Raw genomic sequence first — 26,578 nt, forward strand, 5'->3', positions numbered from 1 at the left:
ATCACCCCGCACCCCCCCAGGACCCCGGAGCCCGCCCGCGCCGCCTGGCCCGCCGGTAAGGGAGGTGGTTTAATTCACGCCGGCGGGACCGGCATTACAGCAGTGGGACTTCGGCAAATCATGGGCTGTAGAATCGCCAGGGGTGGGCCCGTCGACTGGCGCGGCACGATGCCCGCCCCCGCCAAATCTATGGTGCCGGAGGATTCGGCGGCCAGCGGGGGCGGGATTCACACCGCCCCCCAGCGATTCTTTGACCCGGCGGGGGGGGTCGGAGAATCCCGCCCATTAATTACAATAATGTATTCATTACCACACAGCCAACATGTCTGTGTTAAACAACTATTACAAGCTGAAATTTTCCAATTGTGATAGCAGTAGTAAGAAAAGGTTTTGAGGAGGCGGTGGCATAGTGATATTGTCACTGGACTAGTAATCCAGAGACCCAGGGTAATGCTCTGGGGTCCCAGGTTCTAATCCCACCACGACAGGTGACAGAATTTAAACTGAATAAAATATCTGGAATTAAAGTCTAATGATGACCATGAAACCATTGACGATTGTTGGAAAAACCCATCTGGTTTAGGGAAGTAAATCTGCCGTCCTTGCCCGGTCTGACCTACACGTGACCAAACCCACAGCAATGCGGTTGACTCTTAAATGCCCCTTCAAGGGCAATTACGGATGGGCAATAAATATTGGCACAACCTGCGGCGCTCACATCCCATGATGAATAAAAAGGAAAACACATGCGATATGTCGTCTGGGCGGGGGCCGGTGGACACCCACCTCTGTGGCATAGTTCATCTGCACGTTGGTGACCGATCTGTTCTCGGCCACCCCTGCAACCACCAGGGCCCTCTCCTTGTAAGGTGTGAGGACTTTGATGTCATTATTGCCCATCCCTGCCGCCAGTTTGAACTCCTCTGGTCTGTAATGGGCAACTTCTCCTGCGAGGACATCTTGAGCCGCACATTTCGTGCTTCGCGGGGGCTGGGGGGGGCACTGGCCTGCTGCCAGCACCGCGATGGCAGCCTCTGCAGCGTCCAAGATATCCACTCCGTGCAATATTTGTAAGGGATTGACGAGGGTGAGGCTCAGTCAATCAGTGATGGCTTCCAACCCTCTGGTCCCCCATGATTTCCACCGCCCCTTCACAACCCCTGCCATCCCTTGGGCTGTCGTCAAACACATCCTGCACACGCACCCCCGACCACAGTGGGCGCCCCCGGGAGCCCAAACCCTGTAGCCCAGACACCCCCTGGTAACGTTACCTGCACTGGGTGCTGATTGCCTCCGCTGTGCACTTACCCACCCTTTGGTTGCGGGGATGTCCCCAGTACTGAAGCCCAGCTTTTGGGTGTTTGGATGTTGCCTTCTGCCTCTGTGGCGTTGCAGCCTCCATGTTCAGGCATGGTGTCCAGACCTCATGGTCTGATTGGGATGCTGGGCAATAATTCTCACCTGTGAAATGGCCCACGTGCCCACGGCATTGCACTTGAGAGCAGATTACCAATTTCCTATTAGCAATAGCCTTCAGCTGTGTGCCTGGAGGTGGCTACGGTCAGAGGGGGTTATAGGTGGTCGGGGGACCGATATGCAGCAGCCGAAGCTGCCCATGTGGTGGGTACAGACGATCCAGTAGGGTGGCATGGATGACCTGACAGCGCTGGGACACCACCCATTGATGGCCGTCCAGCCTTGCTGACCGAGGTTGCCCACTCTTGGGGTAACCTCTCTGGGTCTCTCTATCCCGCCCCCCTCCCCCCAATATGAGGGCTGCAACCCCAGTGTCTTTGAGCTCACTGTCCGGGTTCGAAGTTGACTACTCACCTCCTTAGATCCCCACAGCAGCTACTCCGCCAACTTCACGTTTTTAAAAAAGTGCACTAATCGGGGCCCACGTGACCACTTGCTGGGGAGACGGTTAGATCAGCTCCTGAAGTTTACTTTGAGCTTCATCGGAACAGTGTAGGAGGCTGAGGGAACACTTGGATGGGGCAGAGAATTAAAATGGCGGGAATCTTCTGGCTGCGCTTACAAACATATGAATATACCAAATAGGAGCAGAAGTACACCACCATTCAGCCCCTTAAGCTTGCTGCGCCATTTAATAAAATTATGGCTGATCTATATGTGTTGATTTCAACATTCACCCGATAACCTTTGATTCCCTGGCCTTACAAGAGTCTATCTTTGTCTGCTTCAAAAATATTCAGTGACCCACTTCCACTGTCTTCTGAGGCAGGGAGTTCAAAAGTCTCACAATCATCTGAGAGAAAATAGTTTTCCTCATCTTTGTCCTGTGAGGGCGAACCCTAATTTTGTGGACTGGATGGCAATATTCCGCAAAGTGGAATTCTGAAATTAAGCTCCTCTGTATAGAAGAGAGTGCATCACAAGCAGTGAATACAATTTTCTCAATTGAAACACGTGCAATTCAATTGTATTTTTAGCTAGAAGGTGTATTTGGGGCTTCGGCCAGTCATCGGGGAAGAAGTAAAAGTACAGTTGTTGCACCTCTTCCATTTGCCTGGTAAGGTGCCATGGGAAGGCAAAGGGAGTATTGGGGCTGATTGAGGGTTGGACCAAGGTATCATGGAGTGAATGCTTCCTTCAGAATGGTGAAAATGGAGAGGAAGGGGAGATGTATTTGGTAGTGGCATCACGGTGGAAATTATGGAAATCGCAGCGGGATATCTGTTGAGGCTGGTGGGGTAGGAGGTGCGGAAAAAGGGAAACCTCTTAAATTTCTGGGAAGAAGTGGTGGGGTGAGTACAGTAGTGTGGGAAATGTAATAGATACGATTGAGGGCCCTATCCAATCAGGGTAGGGAAGAATCCTCAACTGAGGAAAAGGGAAACAATTCCAGAAGCCCTGGGCTGGAATTCTCCGGTGATGTGATTCAATTTTCCCACTGGCAGCGTACAACGGCCAGGTGGTTACAATGGGAAATCCCATTGACAAGCAGCAGGAAGATAGAATCCCGCTGCCAGCGAATGGCACAAGGCCGAGAAGCACGAGGCTGGGGCATTGGAGTGTCCGTTCCTGGTAAGTGAGGTGATATCATCAGACCAGATCTGACAAGAGATGGAGAAACTGGGGGAATGGATAGAGTCCTTAGCCAAGTGTAAGACAGTGTAGTCCGTGTTGTTCTGGAAGCCAGTACGTTTATCGTCAATATCGGTTGATAACTATCACCAGAAAGGGAGACAGAAAAATGGAGAAAAGTAAGGGAAGAATTGGGAAGATGGGCCATGTTAAGGTGAGATAAAAGTGAAAATTGAAAGTGGTTGATGAAATTTTCAGTTTCAGAGTGACAGCCTGAAAGAACACCAAGAGAGTCATCAGTGTATCAGAAAAAGAGGTAGCACTAACTTTCATGTGAATGCTGTTGCCCACATTTACTGCACTGCAAACTGATGATGCAATGGTTTCCCTCTCCAGGAAGGCATTAATAGTTTTCTGTGTAGGTTCTTAAAATAAAAATTATGCCACACATAGTGAGGCGAAATGCAATCAAATCCAGATATTTGCATGTTTAAAAACCTGAGAGATGACAAATTTAAAAATCTGAGAGATGACAAATTAAAATCTTATCCAGTTCACAGCTACTCATCTTCCTGTGACAGATGTGGTGGGGATATGAGTGCACCATACTATACCAGTAATGTTGAGAAATTGAGCAATTTCTAAAGAAACCTTACTTTATCATTTGCTGTTTATGGGAAACCCAGAGTTTCCTCATGAAGTTATCAAGCTGTTGAAATTGTGGATGATACCGAACTCTGATTTATAGTAATTTTAAATGAGTTACTGTGAACCCAGTTTGGTTTTGAAATCTTAAAAGGTTAACAGTTGAAAAGGTTAAAAAAAATCATGAAATAATAGCAGATTGATAACACCTCTGATGCACGATCAATTGTACAAAGACCTTTGTACAACTGTGGGTTTATTGCAGTAAGATGTGTGGCCTCCCACAGCAGCTGGCGAAATGGCTGCTGAATAGAGGACATGCTCCTCCTACTGGGCAGAGCCAGCAGGCAGGAGCTACCGGCGAACCTGTAGTACAGGTCCTACCTTACATCACCTAATACAGGTGTAACAATGGTTTACCACAACCTCAAAAGGTGTTAGGTAAGGTGCCAAATTGGAGAATTGTTGATAATATTAAGGTATTAAATTAAATGGAATAAGACAGTAAGGTTGGAAATTAGCTAAAGGACATGCTGCGCAGAGTAATGATTAATGGATTTTCTTTCAGGCTGCAGGGATGCAAACAGTTATGTCTCTCATGGATCAATGTTAGAGCCATTGCTCTTTTCGTTTAAGTAAATCCTTCATGCTATCTGAAAAGGAATAAAAATAGAGTCACAGGGAGAAGGTGGGAGAATGACACAAAACGGAAATGCTCATTTGGAGAGCTAGTGCAGTCAGAATGGGCTGAATTACCTACTTCTAGACACATTTCGGTGATTCTGTGAAATGATTGGGACTTGGGTATACATAGTAGCACCACAAAATTAGCAGGCAACATGAAAATAAGCGGTGGGATTCTCCGTGAATCGGCGCAATGGCCCGAACACGGCTCCAAAAACAGCACAAATCACTCCGGCGTCAGGCCCCTCGAAACGTCACAAATTCTCCGACCGGGAATGGGCTAGTAACGGCGTGACGTCATTCGCGACGGCGTCACCCATCACGGACGCGTGCGGTGTCACTGCTCAAAAGACCCCCCCCCCCCCCGCCCGGAGACCCGGCAAAATGGCCGCCCGCCGCTCAGCGCCAAGTGAGACCCCCCCACTGCCTGCCACCCTTTTCCCATCCCCCTTCCCCTATATCCCCCCCTTCCCCTATATCCCCCCCTTCTCCTATATCCCCCCATCCCCCATATCCCCCTTTCCCCCATATCCCCCCTTCTCCCGGAGGGAGAGAAGCCGGCCTGCCGATTGGTGGGCCCCGATCGTGGGCCAGACCCCATCGGAGCCCCCCACCGGTGAAGGAGCCCCCCTCCCCCTTCCACAGGCTGACCCCCCAGCGTTCCCATACAGTTACCACCGGCAGCGACCAGGGGTGGACGGCGCCGGCGGGAACGTGTCATGTTCGTGTGGCCGCTCGACCCATCCGGGTTGGAGAATCGCCGCTCGGCGTTTGCGGCGATTCTCCGAGCAGCCCGGCGCGATTCTCGCGGTGCTGGTTTTGGGGGGATGGGAGAATCGCGTGCGGTGGTCGGGGCGGTGTGGTGCGACTCGCGCGGCGCCCCGGCAATTCTCCCACCCGGCGTGGGCGGGGAGAATACCGCCCGTAGTCTACAGTGCATTAGGAGGCCATTTGGCCCATCGAGTCTGCACCAACCCTTGGAAAGAACACCCCACACCTCGACCCTATCCCCATAACCCCACCTAACGTTTTTGGACACGAAGTACAATTTAGCATGGCCAATCCACCTTCTGACATAACGTCCACGAATCCCTGCCAGAATCCCCTCAATTTCGGACACGCCCAGAACATGTGTACGTAATTAGCCGGGGTACCCCCACACCGCCACATCTGTCCTCCACCTCCTCAATTGCGCCACCCTTTGCCCAATAATCCGAACCTTTTTCTATATATTGGCTATCTTGACCAGTTTTGTAGCCCCTGCAACTTTATAATCATACTCTCTTCTTTAGTCTATTTGTGGCCTTATATTTGAAGAAGGCCCTTTTTATATTGTGCGTTTTGCCCTCGTGCGGTACAAAGTGTATCAAGGATATAGTAAAAGTGAGGTCACCATAGCCCCAGATGACCATTGGCTGCTTTCCCCTTTGAGGGGGAGAGCTGACTTGTGGTGGTTTAACCTGAGGATCACCACACCTCAGGCGAGGGACAAGGTTGGGAGGGCATGGCCTCCATGACAAACAGGGGCAGCATGGTAGCACAGTGGTTAGCACAGTTGCTTCACAGCTCCAGGCTCCCAGGTTCGATTCCCAGCTTGGGTCACTGTCTGTGTGGAGTCTGCACGTTCTCCCCGTGTCTGAGTGTCTGCTCCGGTTTCCTTCCACAATCCAAAGATGTGCAGGTTAGGTGGATTGGCCAAGCTAAATTGCCCTTAGTGTCCAAAACAAAAGGTGAGGTGGGGTTACTGGGATAGGTTGGAGGTGTGGGCTTAAGTGGGGTGCCCTTTCCCAGGGCCCGTGCAGACTCAATGGGCTGAATGGCCTTCTTCTGCACTGTAACTTCTGTGATCTTTGGGCTGTTGGAGCAAACCGGAGCACCCGGGGTAACCCACGCAGTCACGGGGAGAATGTGCAGACTCCACACAGACAGTGACCCAAGCCGGGAATCGAACCTGGGATCCTGGAGCTGTGAAGCAACTGTGCTAACCACTGTGCTACCGTGCTGCCTACCATGTTAGCACTGCTGCCTCAGAGCTCCAGAAACCCGGGTTCGATTCCAGCCTCAGACGACTGTGTGACGTTTGCACTTTCTCCCCGTGTCTGCATGGGCTTCCTACGGGTGCTCTGGTTTCCTCCCACAGCCCAAAGAAATGCACATTAAGTGGATTGGCCATGCTAAATTGCCCTTTAGTGTCCAGAAAAGGTTAGTGGGGTTGCTGGATTACAGGGCTAGGGCGAAGGTGTGGCCTTAAGTAGGGTGCTCTTTCCAAGGGCCGGTGCGGACTTGATGGGCCGAATGGCCCTGTGGACCGTAAATTCTATGATTTTATGATTCTATGACTATATCACCCTTCAGGCATCTAAACATGAGGGAATACCAGCAAAGGCTTTGCAGCTATTCCTCATAATTTCGTCCTTTGGGACACAACAGCACTCTTGTGAATCTAAGTTGATGTGTCTTTCCTGAGGTATGTTATCTAAAACTGAACACAGTACTCCAAATGGAGCTCATACAGCCAAGCGTTACCTCCTCACTTTCAAATTCCTACCCCCTTGAGATGAAAACGGACATCGAATTAGCCTTTTTGATCACTTTATGTATCTGTGCAGATGCTTTTAAAGATTTGTGTACATGGATAACTTAATCTGTTTGCTTCTTCACATCTTCGATTCTCTCACCAGCTTGAAAATATTCTGATTTGTGTTTTCCAGACCCAAACTGGATAGCTTCCTTGCACTGAACTCTTGCCTGCCATAATTTAAAAAAAAATAAATTTAGAGTACCCAATTCTTTTTTTTTCCAATTAAGGGGCAATTTAGTGTGGCCAATCTACCTACCCTGCACATCTTTGGGATGTGGGGGTAAGGACCCACGCAGGCACTGGGAGAATGTGCAAACTCCACACGGACAGTGATCCGGGGCTGGGTCGAACCATGGGACCTCGGCACCGTGAGGCAGCAGTGCTAACCACTGTGGCACCCGTTGCCTGACTTAATTTTGCCTACTTACTTAGTTAAGGTCACTTTGTAACTTCCTACTCCCAAGGACATAATTCACTTTACCCCCAATTTACGTACCAAAATTTAACAACACTCTTATCCTTAGGGCGGAATTCTGCATTCCTGGGAAAAATCGGGAAGGCCATCGTGAACTCGGCCGAGTTTCACGACGGCCTCGGAGGCCGCTCCTCTCACCGTATTCACCCCCACCCGGGGGGCTAGGAGCGGCGCTCCGTTATTCTCGGCGGCCGGGCCTTTACGCTTGTGTCAAGGCGGCGCGCCGAGAATGACGCGGCCCGCGCGCCTATGTGCCGCACATGCGCAGGTTGGCCGGCTCCAACCCGCGCATGCGTGGTTGACGTCACGACGGCTGATGGCTCAAACCCGCGCATGCGCGGTGGCTGTCTTCCCCTCCGCTGCCCCGCAAGACGTGGCGGCTTGATCTTGCGGGGCGGCGGAGGGGAAAGAGTGCGTCGGTTTGAGACGCCGGCCCGACGATCGGTGGGCACCGATCGCAGGCCAGTCCCCTCCCTAACACACCTGTGGTGCTCACTCCCCTCTCCGCCCCACACAAGCTTCAAACGGGCCTTTGGCGCCCATGTTCACGACGGTAGCGACCAGGTGTGGTTGCCGCCATCGTGAAACGGTCGCGAACGGCAGGCCGCTCGGCCCATCTGGGTCGGAGAATCGCCGGTCGCCGTGAAAAACGGCGAGTGCCGATTCCTCTGAGCGGGGGTGGGAAAATCGCAGGGGGCGCCAGGAGGGCGTGAAATGAGTCGCCCGGCCCTCCCGCGATTCTCCCACCCGGCGTGGGGAGCGGAGAATCGCGCCCTTAATCTGTCACTAATGTATAATGGTGAAAAACTAAAGTTGAGGCCTCATTACAGATCCAACTTGTCACATCCAGCCAATCTTCACTTATGATGTGGAGATGCCGGTGTTGGACTGGGGTAGGTACAGTAAGAAGTCTTACAACACCATATTAAAGTCCAACAGGTTTGTTTGGAGTCACTAGATCCTTCATCAGACTCCGAAAGCTAGTGACTCCAATCAAACCTGTTGGACTTTAATCTGGTGTTGTAAGACTTCTTACTGAATCTTCTCTTAGAATTTACTGATCCATCCCCACCTTAGTTTCATACCTCATCATGCACTGAGTCCATTAGTCCTTGGCAATCGATTAGCCCTCTAATGAAATTTTACAGAAACACTGTCCTGCAGAAACACCATTTTGATTCAGAACGTTAAGTCTGGGTTGGATTCTCCACTGTCAGGATTCTCCATTAGGCCGGCAGCGCACACATGCCTGGTGATTTCCTGATGGCGGGACGGAGAGTCCCGTTGCCGACGGGGGCGTGCCGCACTAAAAAACTGGTGCGACGGGACAGAGAATCCCGCCCTCTGTTTCTCTCTCCACAGATGCTGCCAGACCTGCTGAGTTCATCCAGCATTTTCTGTTTCTATTTTAAATTTCCAGCATCTGCAATATTTTGCTTTTCTTTGAGTGATATCATTACACTAGCTAAAGCTGGAAGTCAGTTTTGGTCTTAGGTAATGAAGCCTAGGAGTTCAAATCATACCACTTGCCCAATCATCCATACTCCCAATTTCTACCCTGAGTTAGAATCAGAATGATATGAAGTCAAAATCCATTATGCAATACCACCACCACAAAGGGATTAGAGAGCTAGCATGAAGCCGAAATAATAAAAAACATAATGGGCCGGATTCTCCGATTTTCAGGCTATGTCGGCATGGGAACGGTGGCGTTTTAAGACTGAAAAATAGGTGCAAATCAGCCACCGATCCTCCGTTTGTTGGGGGGCTGGCAGGCAGGCAGCGTAGAGCATCAGTTCTAGCTACCAATATGGCCGGAGAATTGCCGGGTCCATGGCAGCGCATGCGCACGATGGCGGCCTGCAGCGGCTGCACCATGCAACACGGCGCCAGCCGCGTGCGGACCAGGCCTGCCAAATAGTGCCCCCCTTTGGCCAGTCTCGCGATCCCCGGACCACCCCCCAACAGTGCCCCCAGCCCTTGCCAAAGTTATCCTGCCTGTAGATCGGCTCTCCCCCAAGAATAACTGAGCTGGACTGAGTCCGCAGCCGCCACGCCGAGTTCCCGGAAACCAGTGCACCCAGAGGAAACCCACGCAGCCACGGGGAGAACGTGCAAACTCCACACAGACAGCGACCCAGTGGGGAATCAACCCTGGGACCCTGGCGCTGTGAAGCCACAGTGTTTTCCACTTGTGCTACCATGCTGCCCGAAGGGTACAAACAACAGGAAAATCCCATTGACAGTGGCAGGACCAGAAGATCCTACTGCCGACCAATGGAGGGGCTGCCTTCGCTGCCACTGAAACCACAGATAATCCCGCCCAATGACTGGTTTGATGAAAATGATGATATTAAAAGGTTACATGATGGGAAACATTATCTGCACTCATCATGGATAAAGGACAAGTCATAAAACAGAAAACTTAGAATAATGTTAAAAAGATACATATGTTAAGATAATATCGGTCAACAAGGCCAGACTAAACTAAGGAGTACGAGTGACCCCTGGTGGAGCAAAAGGACATATGAGCTGCAGTGATCCACTAAGCAGAATAACATGAAGAACTTCTAAAATACATCCTTGGAGTCCTCCAAGGTTCTATCTGTGGCCTTCTCCTTTTTTCATTCACATACTATCTCTTGGAAATATTGTCTGAAAGCACAGGTTCCACGTTTCTTTGCTGATATGTTCTACCTCATCATCGTCTCTCTCAACCGCTGCACTGTCTCTGATTTGTCACGCTGCTTACCTAATAATCTTTATCAGTGTCACATGTAGGCTTACATTAACAATGCAATGAAGTTATTGTGAAAATCCCCCCAGTCGCCACACTCTGGAGCTTGTTCGGGTACACAGAGGGAGAATTCAGAATGTCCAATTCACCTAACAGCACGTCTTTCGGGACTTAGAACATAGAACAGTACAGCACAGAACAGGCCCTTCGGCCCTCGATGTTGTGCCGAGCAATGATCACCCTACTCAAACCCACGTATCCACCCTATACCCGTAACCCAACAATCCCCCCCTTAACCTTACTTTTTAGGACACTATGGGCAATTTAGCATGGCCAATCCACCTAACCCGCACATCTTTAGACTGCGGGAGGAAACCGGAGCACCCGGAGGAAACCCACGCACACACGGGGAGGACGTGCAGACTCCGCACAGACAGTGACCCAGCCGGGAATCGAACCTGGGACCCTGGAGCTGTGAAGCATTTATGCTAACCACCATGCTACCGTGCTGCCCGTGGGAGGAAATCCATCCCATCCCATCCCCCACACACCATGCTGCCACCCTGCTGCGCCTGCACCCCCCTCCATGCTTCCCACCTTCTTCGCTACATAATGCTGGCCCTGGGTTGACAGCATCAGCGGGTCTGGTCCATGGGATGGAGGATATGATGACCCGTTTCGCAATGTGCTCTGTGCTCCACATTGTTTGACCAAGTCTGACTCCTGCCCTTGGTAGCCCTTTCCACTGTCCACCCGGGTGATCCCTGCATGCGTGCTGGCCATTCCATCTCATGATCCCATCGATCCCCTGGGATGAGGGGGGGGGTGGTCGGGGGGACGAGGTTAGATATTGAGGTGGTGCGCAATGCCGGGCAGTCCCTACCATATGGTGCCCACACATATCTGGTTCTCCTCCAAGTCACTCACCACCCTGACTTGGAAATATATTGCAGTTCCTTCAATGTTGCTGGGGCAATATCCTGTAACTCCCTCCCTAACAGCACAGTGGGTGTACCTACACCTCAAGGTCTGCAGCGGTTGAAGGGCAACTCGGGATGGGCAATAAATTTGGGCCTAACAAGCAACGCCCACATCCCGCAAATGAATAAAATAAATTTATATATACAAGTATCGTGCCCTAACCCCAAATGTGCCAGGGACAGGTTGGGGGGGGGATTCATAGGTTCTGTGGTGTTCTCGCACTCACCCCGCTGCAGGAGTCAGTGGCACGAGCCCATCACCTCCACGTCCCTCGGGGTGCCTGATGGACAGCGAGCAGAACAGCATGGTACCACGCCACCCATGATACCCGGAAGGCTGCCAGATCAATCTAAGCCCTGTCGCTCCAGAGGACGGTCAACAAAGGGGACCCAGGTCACAGGGCGAGATATGCACCAGGTCACCTCCACTTCTGATGTATCACCTGGGGGATGCATTAGAAGGACTGTTAGGTCACGTAAGGTTAGAAAGTTAGACACCAATTAAGTTGGCACAGGTGAAGCACTTAGGTTAGCATTAGGGGCTAAGGCACGATTGCCTCCTTACCCACTGCGATGTCCACCACATCAGGTAGAAGATTTCTGAAACCACAAGTCATCCATGCCCACATGATTCCCGGCCGGGGAGACAGGAGAATCACGGGAGATTGGAGCATTGAGTGCCAAGCCCACTAAATAGATGCCAACGAATCATTAAGACCCATTTATTTTTATTTACATTCCCCCCCCCACCACCACACACACAAGATGCGCATCGTGGACCTCATTCATGGCACCAGTGAGGCGTCAGAGCATTGCATTCAAATCGGGGCCAGTGGCAATCCTGATTTTCCCCAACGCCCGATTCTCTGTCCCATTGGGGAATGCATTCTTGGTGTCCCGGGATGGGGAATTCTGCCTTGATCTTTAATTAATTTTGCAAGTATGTGGTTTTAAACTAAAACATCACCTCCGTTGATTAACAAAGAATGATTGCACATAAAAAAAACCTAGAAATCTTGGAAGTAATTGTCAGCATCTATTTTTTTAATAACAGATCAACCTTTGTTTTTTTTTTCACATCTGATTATGTGTAATCAATAAGTGGCGTGCTCTTTCCAAGGGCTTGTGTAGACTCGATGGGCTGAATGGCCTCCATCTGCACTTTAAATTCGATAATCTATAAATGTTCAAATATGGAATCCGTCTTTCTGCACAGCACGTCCAGCTCTTCACCTGCACAAACCAATTATCATCCATGTCTCCAGATTCCAAATCCAATTAGGGAGGGCAGGCAGGCTGATAAGTCCATTCTGTCAAAGGAAAGAATCCTAATTGAAGAGACCACGGCATTTATCAGAAAAGCTGTCCAGCACTTGGATTTTCCAGACTGCAGAAATATAAATAATGTGGCTACAAGAGCAGGTCAGAGGCTAGGAATCCTGCAGTTAATAACTCATCTCCTGACTCCCCAAAGTGTCCACTATCCACAAGGCACAAGTCAGTAGTATGTTTGAATATCCTCCACTTGTCTGGATGAGTGCAGCTCCAACAACACTCAAGAAGTTCAACACCATCCAGAACAAAGCAGCCTGCTTGATTGGCACCCCTTCCACAAACATTCACTCCTTCCACCATTGACAAACAGTGGCAGCTGTGTGTATGATCTACAAAAACTTCACTGAAGCCTACTTGTGGCAATCAGCGATTATTATTATTAAGAGGCACTGCAGTAACTCACTAGGGCCCCTTGGGCAGTACTTTCCAAATTCACGACGCTATCATCTAGAAGGACATGGGCAGCAGATACATGGGAACACCACCAGCTAGACATTCCCCTCCAAGTCACTCACCATCCTGACTTGGAAATATATTGCTGTTCTTTCACTGTCGCTGGATGAAAATCCTGGAATTCCCTCTCTAACAGCCCAGTGGGTGTACCTAAACCACAAAAACTGCAGCTGTTCAAAAAGGCAGCTTACCAGCACCTTCTCAAGAACAATTAGGAATGAGCAATAAATGCTGGCCTAGCCAGTGATGCCCACATCCCGTAAATGAATTTAAAAAAGAATACACAGGAATGGAGAGGAGACCTCATCCGGCTGTGCCCAGGGCCTCCCTTATCTTTGAGATGCTGTTTTGGGATGTGAAGGGCTGCACTCACTGCCCAAGGCCACACATGATGTACAACTACTTGAGAAAGCCGCTGGAGCTTTGCTGATGCCTGTTTAACTGGATCCCTGTATAGTTCACTGGGAATAAAGGATAGAATGTACAGAGAAGAGGGAGTTAAAATTAGTGAACCAGCTGACTTAATTGGCCATTATATGATCAGTTCAGAGTGGAGTATGCAGAAATCTGGATTCACAATTGTGATGGAAGAATTGTGCATGACATGAGGCATTACAAACAGTTACAAAACAGGTTGAATATTTCAATTCAAGAATTTTGAAGATGTATGTCCTTTAATTTATTTGAAGTTATTTATTGTAATCTCAGAAACAGTGCAATTGCAAATGCATGTCCAAGCAAAGACAAGACAGTGAATAAATGTTCCACAGCCAATAGGTACACTGCAACTTCATACATCAAGGTAGAAATTCCACTGTATACTTTTCAGTAAATTGACTCACCTGTTCAAACAAAATTCCTCTGTTCATTTGGGGTGAATTTTCATCCGGCGGGATTCTCTGTTCCGCCGGCAGTGCTCCCTCGCCTGAGGGTTCCCTGGCGTTGTGGGGTGGCCACAATGGGAAATCCCATTGGCTAGCAGCGGGGATGGAGAATCCTGCTGACGGCGACGGCGCGCCGCCGAGGAACATGCATTTGGCTGGGAGGCTGACCATCAATGGAGGATTTTCATTGAAATTGATAGCCAATAAAAGTAATGTAATAAAAAATAATGAATTTCTATCACATCATAGCATTTGAACCATTTTAGCATCTCAACCAGTCCTCTCACAAAGTTTGCTGAATATTTTTGGCATTAGTTACATTTATGTTGGAAGGAAAACAGTTAAGTAGTAGAAGTCTTAAGTGTGGTAGCATTGCTGTGAGCTGGACACATCAATGAGCTCAAGGAGGATAAATAGCAGGCTTGGAGAGATAAATTGTGACATAGGATTAGAGTTGAATGTTACTGAGAAATGTAATAATTTTGGTTGAATAAGAAAAAAATGTAAGTCAATTATTTTTATTTATCTTTTATAAAATATTGATTTTAATTTCAATATTATTTTTACACTGTTTCTTCTGTTCATTTTTTTCCCCTTCTCTCCTGCTCCCCATTTGATATTGATTCCTTGCTGGTGTACTGTTCAATGAGCACAAGCCACCCTGCTTCAATGCTGAAAGTATGTGCACATTCTTTGTTTGTGAACCTTGGAGAATTGAGGGAAAATTTGCACTGGTCTTCTGCAAATTCTGGGATGACAGGAGTGGGGAAATGCTTGGAGAGTATTTATTTTGGCATCCAATATTACGATTTGGACAGATGGACTTTAATGATATTTTACTTCGCATCAATTTGGTTCTCCTCTTTATCTGTGCACAGCACCTGCTCCGCTGCTGCAGATACCCAAATTACACAGCGTTTTTCTTCATCCAGTTCCCAAAGTGGTCTTTGGGTGGAGTAGAGAATCCCACTGGGACGGCAATAAAATTACAGTAATTAGGTTGACCTCAGAAAATTTGCCAGGTGTTGTAACAGGTTTGGTGGATACAAAGTCTACCATTCTAACTTTACACCATCTTACAATGTATTGATACGGTTTTGGTTATGGAGAGGCAGTACAACCAATCCTGATTCTGATTTCACCTCATAGATCTTATAGAACATACAATGCACCGAAGGAGGCCATTCGGCCCATTGACTCTGCACCGACCCACTTAAGCCCTCATTTCCACCCTATCCCCGTAACCCAATAACCCCTCCTAACCTTTTTGGACACTAAGGGCAATTTATCATGGCCAATCCACCTAACTTGCATGTCTTTGGACTGTGGGAGGAAACCAGAGCACCCCGAGGAAACCCACGCAGGCACAGGGAGAACGTGCAGACTCCGCACAGACAGTGACCCAACGGGGAATCAAACTTGGGACCCTGGCGCTATGAAGCCACAGTGCTATACATTTGTGCTACCCTGCTGCCCAGATGGCCTTACATGCACATTTTTCAATAAGGATTTCAGAACACTGATCAGGAGACATAACAATGGCTGTTTTTCCCTTAGCACATATCACTGAGCTAATTGTAATACTGCTGCTGATATATCAGTTGTCGTTAGCTTGATAATTTAACATAGAGCATAGATCAAATCTGAGACTTTCCTGTTCTGGACAATTCAACTGCACACTGATTCACAGGAAGGTCTTTTATGCACTTTTTAAAGAATTCAGCACATGACTAGTTCTTACCACATCCTCTAATTCATCGCAAGATCGCATCAATATATTACAAAATACAATATTTTAGTTGTAACTCTTAACACCTGAAATGTTAATCCATCCTTCTGATTCAGATATGTTGCGTTTTCTAGCATTTTCTGCTCTAATAAAAATTTCCAGCGTTCTTAACTTTTTTTTAATGAATGCCTTAAAAAAAGCTGCTATGAACTAAGTTTCAAATAAGTACTTTCCATGATTAGCAACATTAGTACCTGAAAAATGTATGCAGAGAAAGATAATAGTTTACAGCTACATATAGCACATGTATACTGTTTTGAATATAGACTGATTACATTTGGCATGCAAATGCGGCTTCCACGAAAACTTCTTGCATTTTAACAAAGCACTGCAGTCTCAAAATATAAAATGCTTTATAAAGTCCTAGTGCCTTGTTTGAAAACGAAAGGCAAAAGTTATTAATTACAGAAATCTATCTGAATATTTACTCAGTTTCAAAATTGCTGTTAAAAAAGGGAGAAATATGTTTTTCTTTATTTACATTCCTATATTTATTGGCTGTTGTGCTGCAATTCGGTGACACACGTGGATAAGCCTTCTGAATGAGTACCCTTCTTCTGAGATTGGATGGCAGGGAGTACACGATTGGTTCTCAGGGAGTCACCTGACATGACTGGCAGAAAAGACTGGCTTTGGACAATTCCTTCCCTTTGCAATCTGGATGGGCGTGGTGGTAGGAAATTCACTGCAGTAGTTCTTACAGAAGTCTGAGGAAGAGATCTGAATTTTTTCATATTCTGAGACATGCTGTCAGATGGCAGGTTACCTATAGTCAAAAGAAAGGACTTAATTTTTAACATAGTTACATTGCGAGTTTTCAACATTCCTAAAAGAAAACAATTCTCCTGCATTTTTGTAATCATTTCAGGCAAGTGATTGTTAAACCACCAGTTTCCTAGATAACACAAGATATGAACAAGCCGGGTAGATAAAGGGGATCCAGTAGATGTAGTGTATTTGGAATTTCAAAATTTCAAAAAGTATTTGACAAGGTGCTACATAAAAGATTACTCCACGAGATGAGAGATTATGGTGTTGGGAGTGATATATGAGCATGGATAGAGGAATGGCTAATGAACAGGAAACAGTCAAGATAAATGGGCCATTTTCAGGATGACAAACTGTAACTGGTGGATTGCCACAAGATCAGTGTTGGGGCTCAACTATTTATGATCTACATTAATAACTTGGATGAAGGGATCAACTGTATCATAGCTAAATTTGCTGACAATATGAAAATAGGTAGGATGCAAAAAGTCTGCAAAGGGATATAGATAGATTAAGTGAGTCGGCAAAATAATTTGCAGATGGACTGTGGAATTCTCCGTTCCAGAGTCTAAGTGCTCCCACCAGTGAAGAATTGGAACATGTTTGCACTGCCATTAGGAGCGCCGGGGAAGTGTGATTTCATCTATGCAAATAGGACAGCACGCTGCCCATGTGCATCACGCCCAAGTCCCGATTCCCAAACATGTGATTCATTGGGGCTGGAACAAGATGGCTGCTAAAAGACCTGCACCACGCTTCTTTCATGCGGACATCTACAGTATGTTGGAAGCAGTTGAGGAGAGGAGGGTCACCCATGTTCCCTGGGTGGGATGGAGTCAACAGCCAACTGTTGTGAAAAAAGCCTGGGATGGTGGCAAATGCAGTGCGTGCTGGCAGCCTCATCAAGAGGACTGCATGAAAAGCAGGAAGAAGATGAACTATCTCCTTCAAGCAACTCAAGTGAGAACTACCTGCGTGACCTTAGCATCAGTCCCATCTTGACCCCTGACACCTGCCTACAAACCCTGATATGCCAGTAACACATCATCTACCAGTGTGTCCTTCAGCACCCCCCCCCCCCCCCCTCCCTCAGGGAACCCCCAACACACGCCCTGTTGACTTGGGCCAGGCACCTTTCCCACATATGCCACCAGCTACAAACTCCCCCCATAGCTCTGGCATGCCAGCATCTCACTATGTCTTTTCCCCAAGGGTAAAGCAGACCATAATCGAAGGGAGCGTCAGAAGACAGCCAGTGGCATGACCAACAGACGGTTCCACCTCCCCTTTTAAGAAAGAGTCATGGAACTTGTGGTGGAGGCCAAGGAACAAGCTGTGGCTGACATGGAGTTTGGCATGTGCCAAAGAAGTGAGAGTCCATTGCAATTTTATCCAGATGTCTTATCTCAAGAAGGTCTTTCATCTCCTATAGCGCTGTCCTTCCCAACAGCTGATCCTATGTCCTTTGTCTTCCAGGATCTCCATCAGACAAGGCCAAATCGTCTGGGTCGCACCCTTCCATTAAGACCTTCAGAACATCCCGGAGCAGACCTCTGGGGAAGATAACCAACTTCTCGGTACTACTTTCACGAGCAGCATCCACCAGAGTAGAGACTGTCACCTCGGTGGGGAATGTTATTGGTCAGGCTCCTGGATCACTCTATGGTGTGTACTATACATATGCTGCATCACATCAGGTGGAGGCATGGACTCCTGAGGGAGCAGCCGGTTGGAGGGCTGCCTGATCCCAGGGAACAACTGCCTCCAAGACAGATGTCGTGCCTCTGAAAAAGATGATTTCATCACTGATGCAGATTCAGAGCCAGAATATACAGGAGGGGGTATTAACTACATTGCAGTGCCTGAAAATAAAACTGGTGGAGTCCAATCGTCTTCAGCAACAGGAGATGTTGTGGACAATGTGTGGTATCCAGGCCAACAATGAAAGGGTGGCGTCCGCAGTGAAAGGCCTGGGCAAGAAGTCAAAGCCATGTGTCAGGACACCCAAGGCTTGGGGCACAATGTATTGGCCATGGCTGAGGCCCAGGACAGGAAGGCCCAACCACAGGTGAGCATATCCCAGGCACAGATATACATTGCTGCGGAGCTCCAGAGCTTGGCCCACTCACAAAGTGTCTTGGCTGAGGGCAGCGAAAGCATTGGCCAGGCGAGGACTAACCCTCGCCAGTCACAGAAGGACATGATACAGTTACAGTAACATGACCACTCAATGAGGGACATGGCTCATTCGCTGAGGAACAAGCAGCAAACCGCCTCAACTCCTGCTGTGCAATCTTGAAAACACCTAGACGAAGCGGGAGGTCACAGAGGATCAGAAAGATAGCCAGCACTTAAGTTGGCATGGGTGTAGTTTAACATAGTGAGTCAATAGATGGGCACCAAATCTGTAGAAACACCATTAAACACTTTTCTGCCACCAGTTTGATCTGCCTCTCACTGTTGTCCCATGGTAGGAAGGTTGGGCTGGGGTTATGCCAGCCTGTGATGGGGAGGGGAAGGGGAGGTGGGTTGGGGTTTGCTGGTGGGTGTGGGGGGTAGGGGGGGGGGGGGGGGGGGGTTCGGTTCAGGGATCATCGGACACATGGACGTCCCACAGACATCCACCCTTACCGAGAAGTGACAGGCCATGGGAGTCGCAGTGTGACACTGCCTAGTATGACAGCATCCCCACTCTGTGAGCCCAAAGCTTACTCCATCTCACCCAAAGCCCCTCTCCCAAAACAATGTGGCCCATGAGAAGGAGCCCCATCATGCAACCAGGGGTCACCCAGGTGGACAATAGTACGTTATCCAAAAGACTGGAGTCAGCCTTTGTCACCGCACCAAAGTTTATCTCACAGCCAGTCATCATCTTCCTCTGTCCTGCAGATAAACCCAGCTGATAGTGCCAACCCAGGCCCAACACCTTGTTGTGATGCGGAGATGACCCTCGGAAGGAGGAGTAGGAGCTGTGGTTGTGGGAAAGGATGAACGGCTAATGAGAAAGTGGGATGAAAGGCCTGTAAGTAATGCCTAATTGCTAATCTTTTACAGCAGCAATTGAAGGTTCAGCTCCGGTACCCCGATCCAGGGGGCATTGGGGGACACCACGAGTCACATCCTTATCACTAAGTTGGTCCCCACTAGTCACAGAGCTCCTGGCATATACCCCCCAGCAAGCCAAAGATATTGAAAAAGGTACTTACCTCCTTGCTCCCCTTCAAAGGCCATGATGCCAGGACCCTGTTTGTAAACAGTTGCGCTAAATCACTCCTGCATAACTCCCGGCTGGGAGGGGTGGAGCGTAACGGGGTGTGGAGATTCGAACTTCCAGCCCCATTCATCGCATTCAAATGATTGCGAAGGAACTGTTTGTATGTTCCCGGCAGTTCAAGTGGGAATCCCGCTCTGGCTGGCAGTGCGGGACCAGAGATTGGGATGGGTCTGCCTTTCAGTGCTCAACGCGTTTTTGTGCCCGTGCAACAATTTTGGCCCGATCGGGATTCCCAATCTCAGTGGCGGGGATTGGAAAATCCCAATTTGGCAAGCAGAATAGAAAACCAGAGAATTATTTAAATGGAGAGAGACCACAGAAGCCTGCACTAACAGAAGGATCTGGGGGTCCTTGTACATGAATCACAAAAAGTCAGCATGTAGATACAGTAAGTAATTAGGAAGGCAAATGAAATGTTGGCATTTATTACAGGAGAAATGGGGCGGGATTCTCCATTGACTGATGCCAAAATTGCAAAACGCGATTGGGCGGAGAATAGATGCCCATGCTAAAACCGCAGCGGGTACGATTTGACTCCAAATCGCTATTCTCCAACACCTCAACAGCGGTGTCAATGTGGTCCTGAATGCACGTACAGTAGACACCGTTTGCATATCATTAGCAGGCCTGACTAGTATACTCCGGGGGCTGCATGATGCTCCATCTCCAATGGACCGAATAACCAACGCGGTTCACTTGTGCTTTTAAAAATCGCGAAACGGGCATCGTGGTTGCCGAAGGCGAGAGAGGGTGCATGGAAAGTGTCCAACATCGCCATGGGCTGTAGGGTCAGGGTGGACGGACATGGAACACCATTGCCACAGCCAGAAAGACAGCCATGCAGCTGTGCACACCGCTGACAGCCCACTGTGAACTTAGGGCCAGAGGTCGTATAGATGTCCCCCCAGGCCATACCCCTAGGTGGCCTCTGGCCCTAGCCGACCCATCAGCTCTATGGGCACGCTCCAGCACAACCAGTACTATCTTGCTGGCTGGGATGAGTGTATGTGGGGATTGTAATGTGTATATGTGGCTGCAGTTTGTAGCCTCCCAAGTGTCAATCACTGACCCGGCGAATCCTGCACGAATTTCATTGGAATTGATTGTGTTCAAAGTGGAGCTTATGCTAGCCCATCCACAGTTACTGAATTGGTCCAGGTTGGGCGGCAGTTTGCTGTTGTGCAAGTCCATGAATTCTGCATTGGTGTCAACCCTTAGGGCTGGATTCTCCGATTTTTAGTCTATATCCGGAGCATGTGTCTAGTCTTACGATGCTCCGCCCGGTGTGGGGGGGGGGCTAGCAGAAGTGCCACTTAAAACCCCCGGCGTTTCCGACAGAAATGGTGCTCGGTCAGTGGATGTTCAGGAGGGTGGTGGTCAGTGCGTGGGCACTGCCCCAGTCCCGTGGGGGGGCACCACAGCTGCACGGCCAGTCCCCCACATCCCCTCCTCTCCCCCGCCCTTGGCAGGGCTCCCCCCCCCCCTGTCGCAGCCAGCACGACCGGTGTCCGGGCTGGCAGCCCGCAGTCACTCCACGCCATTTCCTACCTCCTCTGTCTTGCTCAGCAGCCAATACGCCAGGTTCACGATTTCTGCCCATCGGAGGCGCTGAATCGCGGAGGCTCCGAAGTATCGGGCGTCATGCCCGCGAATGATATGCCTACTGTACTTTCAGCCCGCATCATTTACTCCATTTTGGTGTTGCTGGAGCATCCCGATTTGGCGTCAAACCGGCGTCTACTGCGATTTCAGCATCGGAAGCTATCCTCTGCCCAATCGCGTTTCACGATTTTGCCATCGGCAAATGGAGAATCCAGCCCCCTATCTCTGAGAATCTTTTCCAACAATTTCACTTATCATTGATGCCAAGCTCACTGGCCTATAATTACCGGAGTTATCCTTGCAACCCTTCTTAAATAGCGATACGGGGGGTGATTTGGGGATAAGCTGAGCTGGGGAGAGAGATGTCTGGAGGTTTCCAGTCCTGAGGGATCGGTGTCCCCAGCAAGAAGGAGGCGTCTGATGGAGGTGTTCTGCCCCTCACCCTTAAGTAGCCACTTAAGTGCCTTAATTGAGACAAGGCGGAGCTTGCTCCCCAAGGCCTTGCCAACCAACGTAAAATTACTTCCAGATCAGGGCATTGGGATCCCAGCGCCCAATCCAGGTAACCTTGCGTGCGGGTGTCTGGGGTGCAGCGTTGGGGGTCAGGTGAGCAGGGGCCCCCACTGCAGCCACGTTTGTGTGCAGGTCATGTTGGGTGGGGGAGAGAATTGGGGGCCTGGAGGGTTGCGGAATGGAAGACACCTTTGGTTGTCAGTCTCAAACCTCTCCCAATTCCTCACAGATATTACATGGGTGTGGTGAATGTCACTTAGTAATTCACACTGTATTTACCAATACGATTGTAAGCGCAGTAGCGTTATCCGACCACTAGGGGGAGTAGCTCTGGGAAGGCTCAGGAGCTTGTACAGGGCTCCACCCTTGGCTCCGCCCACGACTCCTCCCCCTCGACTGCTGTATAAATAACCGTGTTCAGAGCCAGCCTGAGTTCATCGAGAGTTCAACGGGTAACAGGCTGGCTCTGAAGTAGGTAGATTAAAACCACTGTTCATATCTGAAAGCACGTGTCTCGAGAATTGATGGTTCCATCAATTTAATCTACTTAAGAACAGTCAGGATCGTCATGGAATCAGCCCTCAAGCCTGGACGCCTAGAACTCAACCCACAAATGCAGAGGCAAAATAAATCTTCTCCCACTGGCTGCGGTGCTTTAAGGCCTACCTGGCAGAAGCGAGCACAGCCGAAACAACAGAGGAACAGAAGTTAAGTCTACTGCACGCGAGGGTGAGCCACAGAATCTCTACGCAACTAAACTCGGCCGATTCATATACTGCAGCACTAGCGATACTCGATAAGATGTATGTAAGGCCCATTAACAAAGTTTACGCACGCCATATGTTCACGACTCGCCGCCAGCGGCCTACATAATCACTCGCCGAATTTCTAAGAGAGCTCAATAATTTATCCAATGACTGTAACTATCAAGCTGTTACCGCGGCCGAACATAGAGAACTTGCTGTACACGATGTTTTTGTAGCGGGCCTCAGGTCCAATTGTGTGCGCCAAAGACAGCTGGAAAAGGCGGCCCAAGACTGAGAAACAACTGCGGAAATTGCTACCACGATGGAGGTCTCTTTCCGCAGCCTCACCTCGTTCCCCGCGGACCCCACGACCCAATCATGGACTCCCGACCAGCGACTCCCCCAGGCCTGTGCCACGCGGCCGCCCAGCCACCATGCTGCCCCAGCCAGCCACTATGCTGCTCCAGCCAGCCACTATGCTGCCCCAGCCTGCCATTTCTGCGGCCAGAATCAGCACCCGCGGCAGCACTGCCCGGCCCGCAACGCGACCTGCAGCAGCTGCGGGCGGAAAGGCCAGTACGCGAGAGTGTGCCTCGCAAAAAGGGCCCCAGCTTCCAACTCCCCAGCGGCACGAAGTAATCGCTCCCCACACCCGCAGGCCCGCGGGGCCCAAAACGCTGCGGCCTGTGCCCCGACCCCGCCCCCTCCCGCCACGTGCGATCCATAGGGGCCGCCATCTTGGAAAACCTCCACCACGCGGCCGGCCACGTGTGACTCATGGGGGCCGCCATCTTGGACGCCATCTTCCTCGCCGCCCACCACGTGCGATCCACGGGCCCGACCTGCATCTCCATGCTCGGACAACTCATCGGAAGAGTACTACTACGAACTCAGAGGGCAGTCATCACGGGGCCACTCCAGCACAGCTGATCGAGCCGCTGACTACCCGCAACTGAGCGCAGTCACCCACCTGAAGCATCTGCGAAACTCGATGGCAGAGGTTCAAATCAACGGGTACAGCACGCCATGCCTTTTCGACTCCGGGAGTACTGAGAGCTTCATACACCCAGATCTGGTAAGACGCTGTTCGCTCCCCGTTTTCCCCGTGCGGCAAACTATCTCTCTCGCTTCAGGCTCCCACTCTGTCCAGATCCAGGGGTGCACCGCCGCGACACTCACAATCCGAGGCGCTAGCTATGCAAAATTTCAACTCTACGTCTTGCCCGCACTCTGCGCGCCACTCTTATTAGGCCTAGATTTTCAATGTAATCTTAAGAGCCTCACCCTCAGCTTCGGCAGGGCCCCTGCCCCCACTCACTATCTGCAGCCTCGCTACGCTGCGAATCTCCCCCCTCCTCTCTTCGCCAATCTCACAAAGGACTGTAAACCCGTAGCCACTCGTAGCAGGCGATACAGCCTGCAGGATAGGGTATTTATCAGATCAGAGGTCCGAAGGCTTCTCAGTGAGGGGATTATAGAGGCCAGCAATAGTTCCTGGAGAGCTCAGGTGGTGGTCGTTAAGACTGGGGAAAAATTCCGCATGGTTGTCGACTATAGTCAGACCATAAATAGATTTACGCTCCTCGACGCATATCCCCTCCCAAGGATTGCAGATGTGGTAAATCAGATCGCCCAGTATCGGCTCTTTTCCACGGTGGATCTGAAATCTGCATACCACCAGCTCCCAATCCACCCGGAGGACCGCCACTACACGGCATTCGAGGCCGATGGCCGCCTCTTCCATTTCCTCCGGGTTCCCTTCGGCGTCACTAATGGGGTCTCGGTGTTTCAACGAGCAATGGACCGAATGGTGGACCAGTACGGGCTGCGGGCCACGTTTCCGTACTTGGACAATGTCACCATCTGCGGCTATGACCAGCAGGACCATGACGCCAACCTCCACCGTTTTTTCCAGACGGCACAGAAATTAAACATCACTTACAACAAAGAGAAATGCGTTTTCCGCACAAGCAGACTGACCATCCTCGGCTACGTCTTGGAAAACGGAGTCCTGGGCCCAGACCCGGACCGTATGCGTCCCTTCTTAGAACTCCCCCTCCCCCATTGCCCCAAGGCCCTCAAACGGTGCTTGGGCTTCTTCTCCTACTACGCCCAGTGGGTCCCTCAATATGCGGACTAAGCCCGCCCACTCTTTAGGGCCACACGATTTCCCCTGTCAGCTGAGGCACGCCAGGCCTTCAACTACATCAAGGAGGATATCGCCAAAGTGGCCATTCGGGCCACTGCATTCCCCACTGGGCCACTCCATTCCAGGTTGAGAGCACCGCCTCAGAGGTAGCTCTAGCAGCCACACTAAATCAGGCAGGGAGACCAGTCACATTTTTCTCCCGTACCCTCTCCGCTTCAGAACTCCGACACTCCTCAGTCGAGAAAGAAGCACAAGCCATTGTGGAGACTATTAGTTGCTGGAGGCACTACCTCGCAGGTAGGAGGTTCACCCTCATCACCGACCAATGATTGGTTGCCTTTATGTTTGATAACTCGCAAAGGGGCAAAATAAAAAATGATAAAATTCTTCGGTGGAGGATCGAACTCTCCACCTATAATTACGATATTAAGTATCGACCCGGGAAGCTCAACGAGCCTCCGGATGCCCTATCCCGCGGGACATGCACCAGCGCGCATATTGACTGACTGAAAGTCATCCACAACGACCTCTGCCACCCGGGGGTCACCCGGCTCGCCCACTACATTGGGGCCCGAAACCTGCCTTTCTCCAACGAGGAGGTAAAAGCGGTCACCAGGGACTGCCCGATCTGTGCGGAGTGCAAACCTCACTTCTATAGACCAGACAGGGTCCACCTGGTCAAGGCTTCTAGGCTCTTTGAACGCCTCCCGCTTGATTTCAAAGGGCCACTCCCCTCAACTAACAAGACCGTTTACTTTCTAAACGTCGTAGATGAGTTCTCCCGTTTCCCATTTGCTATCCCGTGCCGCGACATGACCTCCCACACAGTCATTAGGGCCCTGCATAGTATCTTCACCCTGTTTGGTTTCCCCAGCTACGTACACAGCGACCGGGGTTCCTTCCTTCATGAGTGACGAGCTGTGTCAGTACCTGCTCGCCAAGGGCATTGCCTCGAGCAGGACTACCAGCTACAACCCCAGGGGGAATGGCCAGGTGGAGAGGGAGAATGCTATGGTCTGGAATACCGTCCTACTGACCCTCCGGTCTAGAAAGCTCCAAGTTTCCCAGTGGCAGGAAGCCCTCCCAGACGCGCTCCACGCTATTAGGTCCCTCTTATGCACAGCGACCAATCAGACCCCTCACGAGAGGCTCTTCATTTTTTCCAGGGTCACTACCACTTACTGGCCGCCAGGACACAGTATCCCTCCGGGATCTGGCACCCGCTGGATCCAGCACCCCGTCTACCCCCACAGAAGGACCCCTCACCCTACACCCCATGCTGCCGCCCCCTCGCGCTCCAGAGCCCACGAGCTCGCTCCACCAGTTCCGTGCACCCGAGCCGGCCAGCCCCCAGCTCCCCCAGTCCCCGGTCGAACCAGAAGAGTATGAAGCTCGGACACAACCCTCCCTGGAGTTCGCCATTGTACCCCAGCACATAACACCCATCCAGCCATCGCAAGAGGCTACAACCCTGGTGCTCCGCAGATCACAGCGGACAGTTCGACCACCGGACAGACTTACTTTGTAGACCACCACCCCCGCCGGACTTGATTTTTTTGCAGCGGGTGAATGTGGTGAATGTCACTTAGTAATTCACACTGTATTTACCAATACTATTGTAAGCGCAGTAGCGTTATCCGACCACTAGGGGAGTAGCTCTGGGAAGGCTCAGGAGTTTGGACAGTGCTCCACCCTTGGCTCTGCCCACGACTCCTCCCCCTAGACTGCTGTATAAATAACCGTGTCCAGAGCCAGCCTGAGTTTATCGAGAGTTCAACGGGTAACAGGCTGGCTCTGAAGTAGGTAGATTAAAACCACTGTTCATATCTGAAAGCACGTGTCTCGAGAATTGATGGTTCCATCAATTTAATCTACTTAAGAACAGTCAGGATCGTCATGGAATCAGCCCTCAAGC

At 50.2% G+C, this 26,578-nt stretch overlaps 1 protein-coding gene and 1 long non-coding RNA gene across 5 annotated transcripts in view; one reads left to right on the top strand and one right to left on the bottom strand.

Moving 5' to 3' along the window:
* The window catches only part of LOC119962822, a 271,981-nt gene that overhangs the window by 56,347 nt on the left and 189,056 nt on the right, over positions 1-26,578 (top strand). Inside the window, exons 3-4 of one of the 3 annotated variants that reach the window (XR_005459974.1) lie at positions 17,856-18,447; positions 19,269-19,401. The exons of 1 other annotated variant lie outside the window; for it this stretch is intronic. This is a non-coding gene — a long non-coding RNA (uncharacterized LOC119962822). The remainder of the gene's footprint in view (positions 1-17,855; positions 18,448-19,268; positions 19,402-26,578) is intronic. One more of the 3 variants, XR_005459975.1, reaches the window with a different exon arrangement.
* Positions 15,186-26,578, bottom strand: part of ankrd55 (ankyrin repeat domain 55) — a 172,571-nt gene continuing 161,178 nt past the window's right edge. For both annotated transcript variants that reach the window (XM_038790948.1, XM_038790949.1), the window contains one exon: positions 15,186-16,377. In XM_038790948.1, the coding sequence (XP_038646876.1) occupies positions 16,103-16,377 (275 nt within the window). In that variant the 3' untranslated portion in view covers positions 15,186-16,102. The remainder of the gene's footprint in view (positions 16,378-26,578) is intronic.

This window comes from Scyliorhinus canicula, chromosome 3, assembly GCF_902713615.1.
Source record: "Scyliorhinus canicula chromosome 3, sScyCan1.1, whole genome shotgun sequence".
Classification (NCBI taxonomy): Eukaryota; Metazoa; Chordata; class Chondrichthyes; order Carcharhiniformes; family Scyliorhinidae; genus Scyliorhinus; species Scyliorhinus canicula.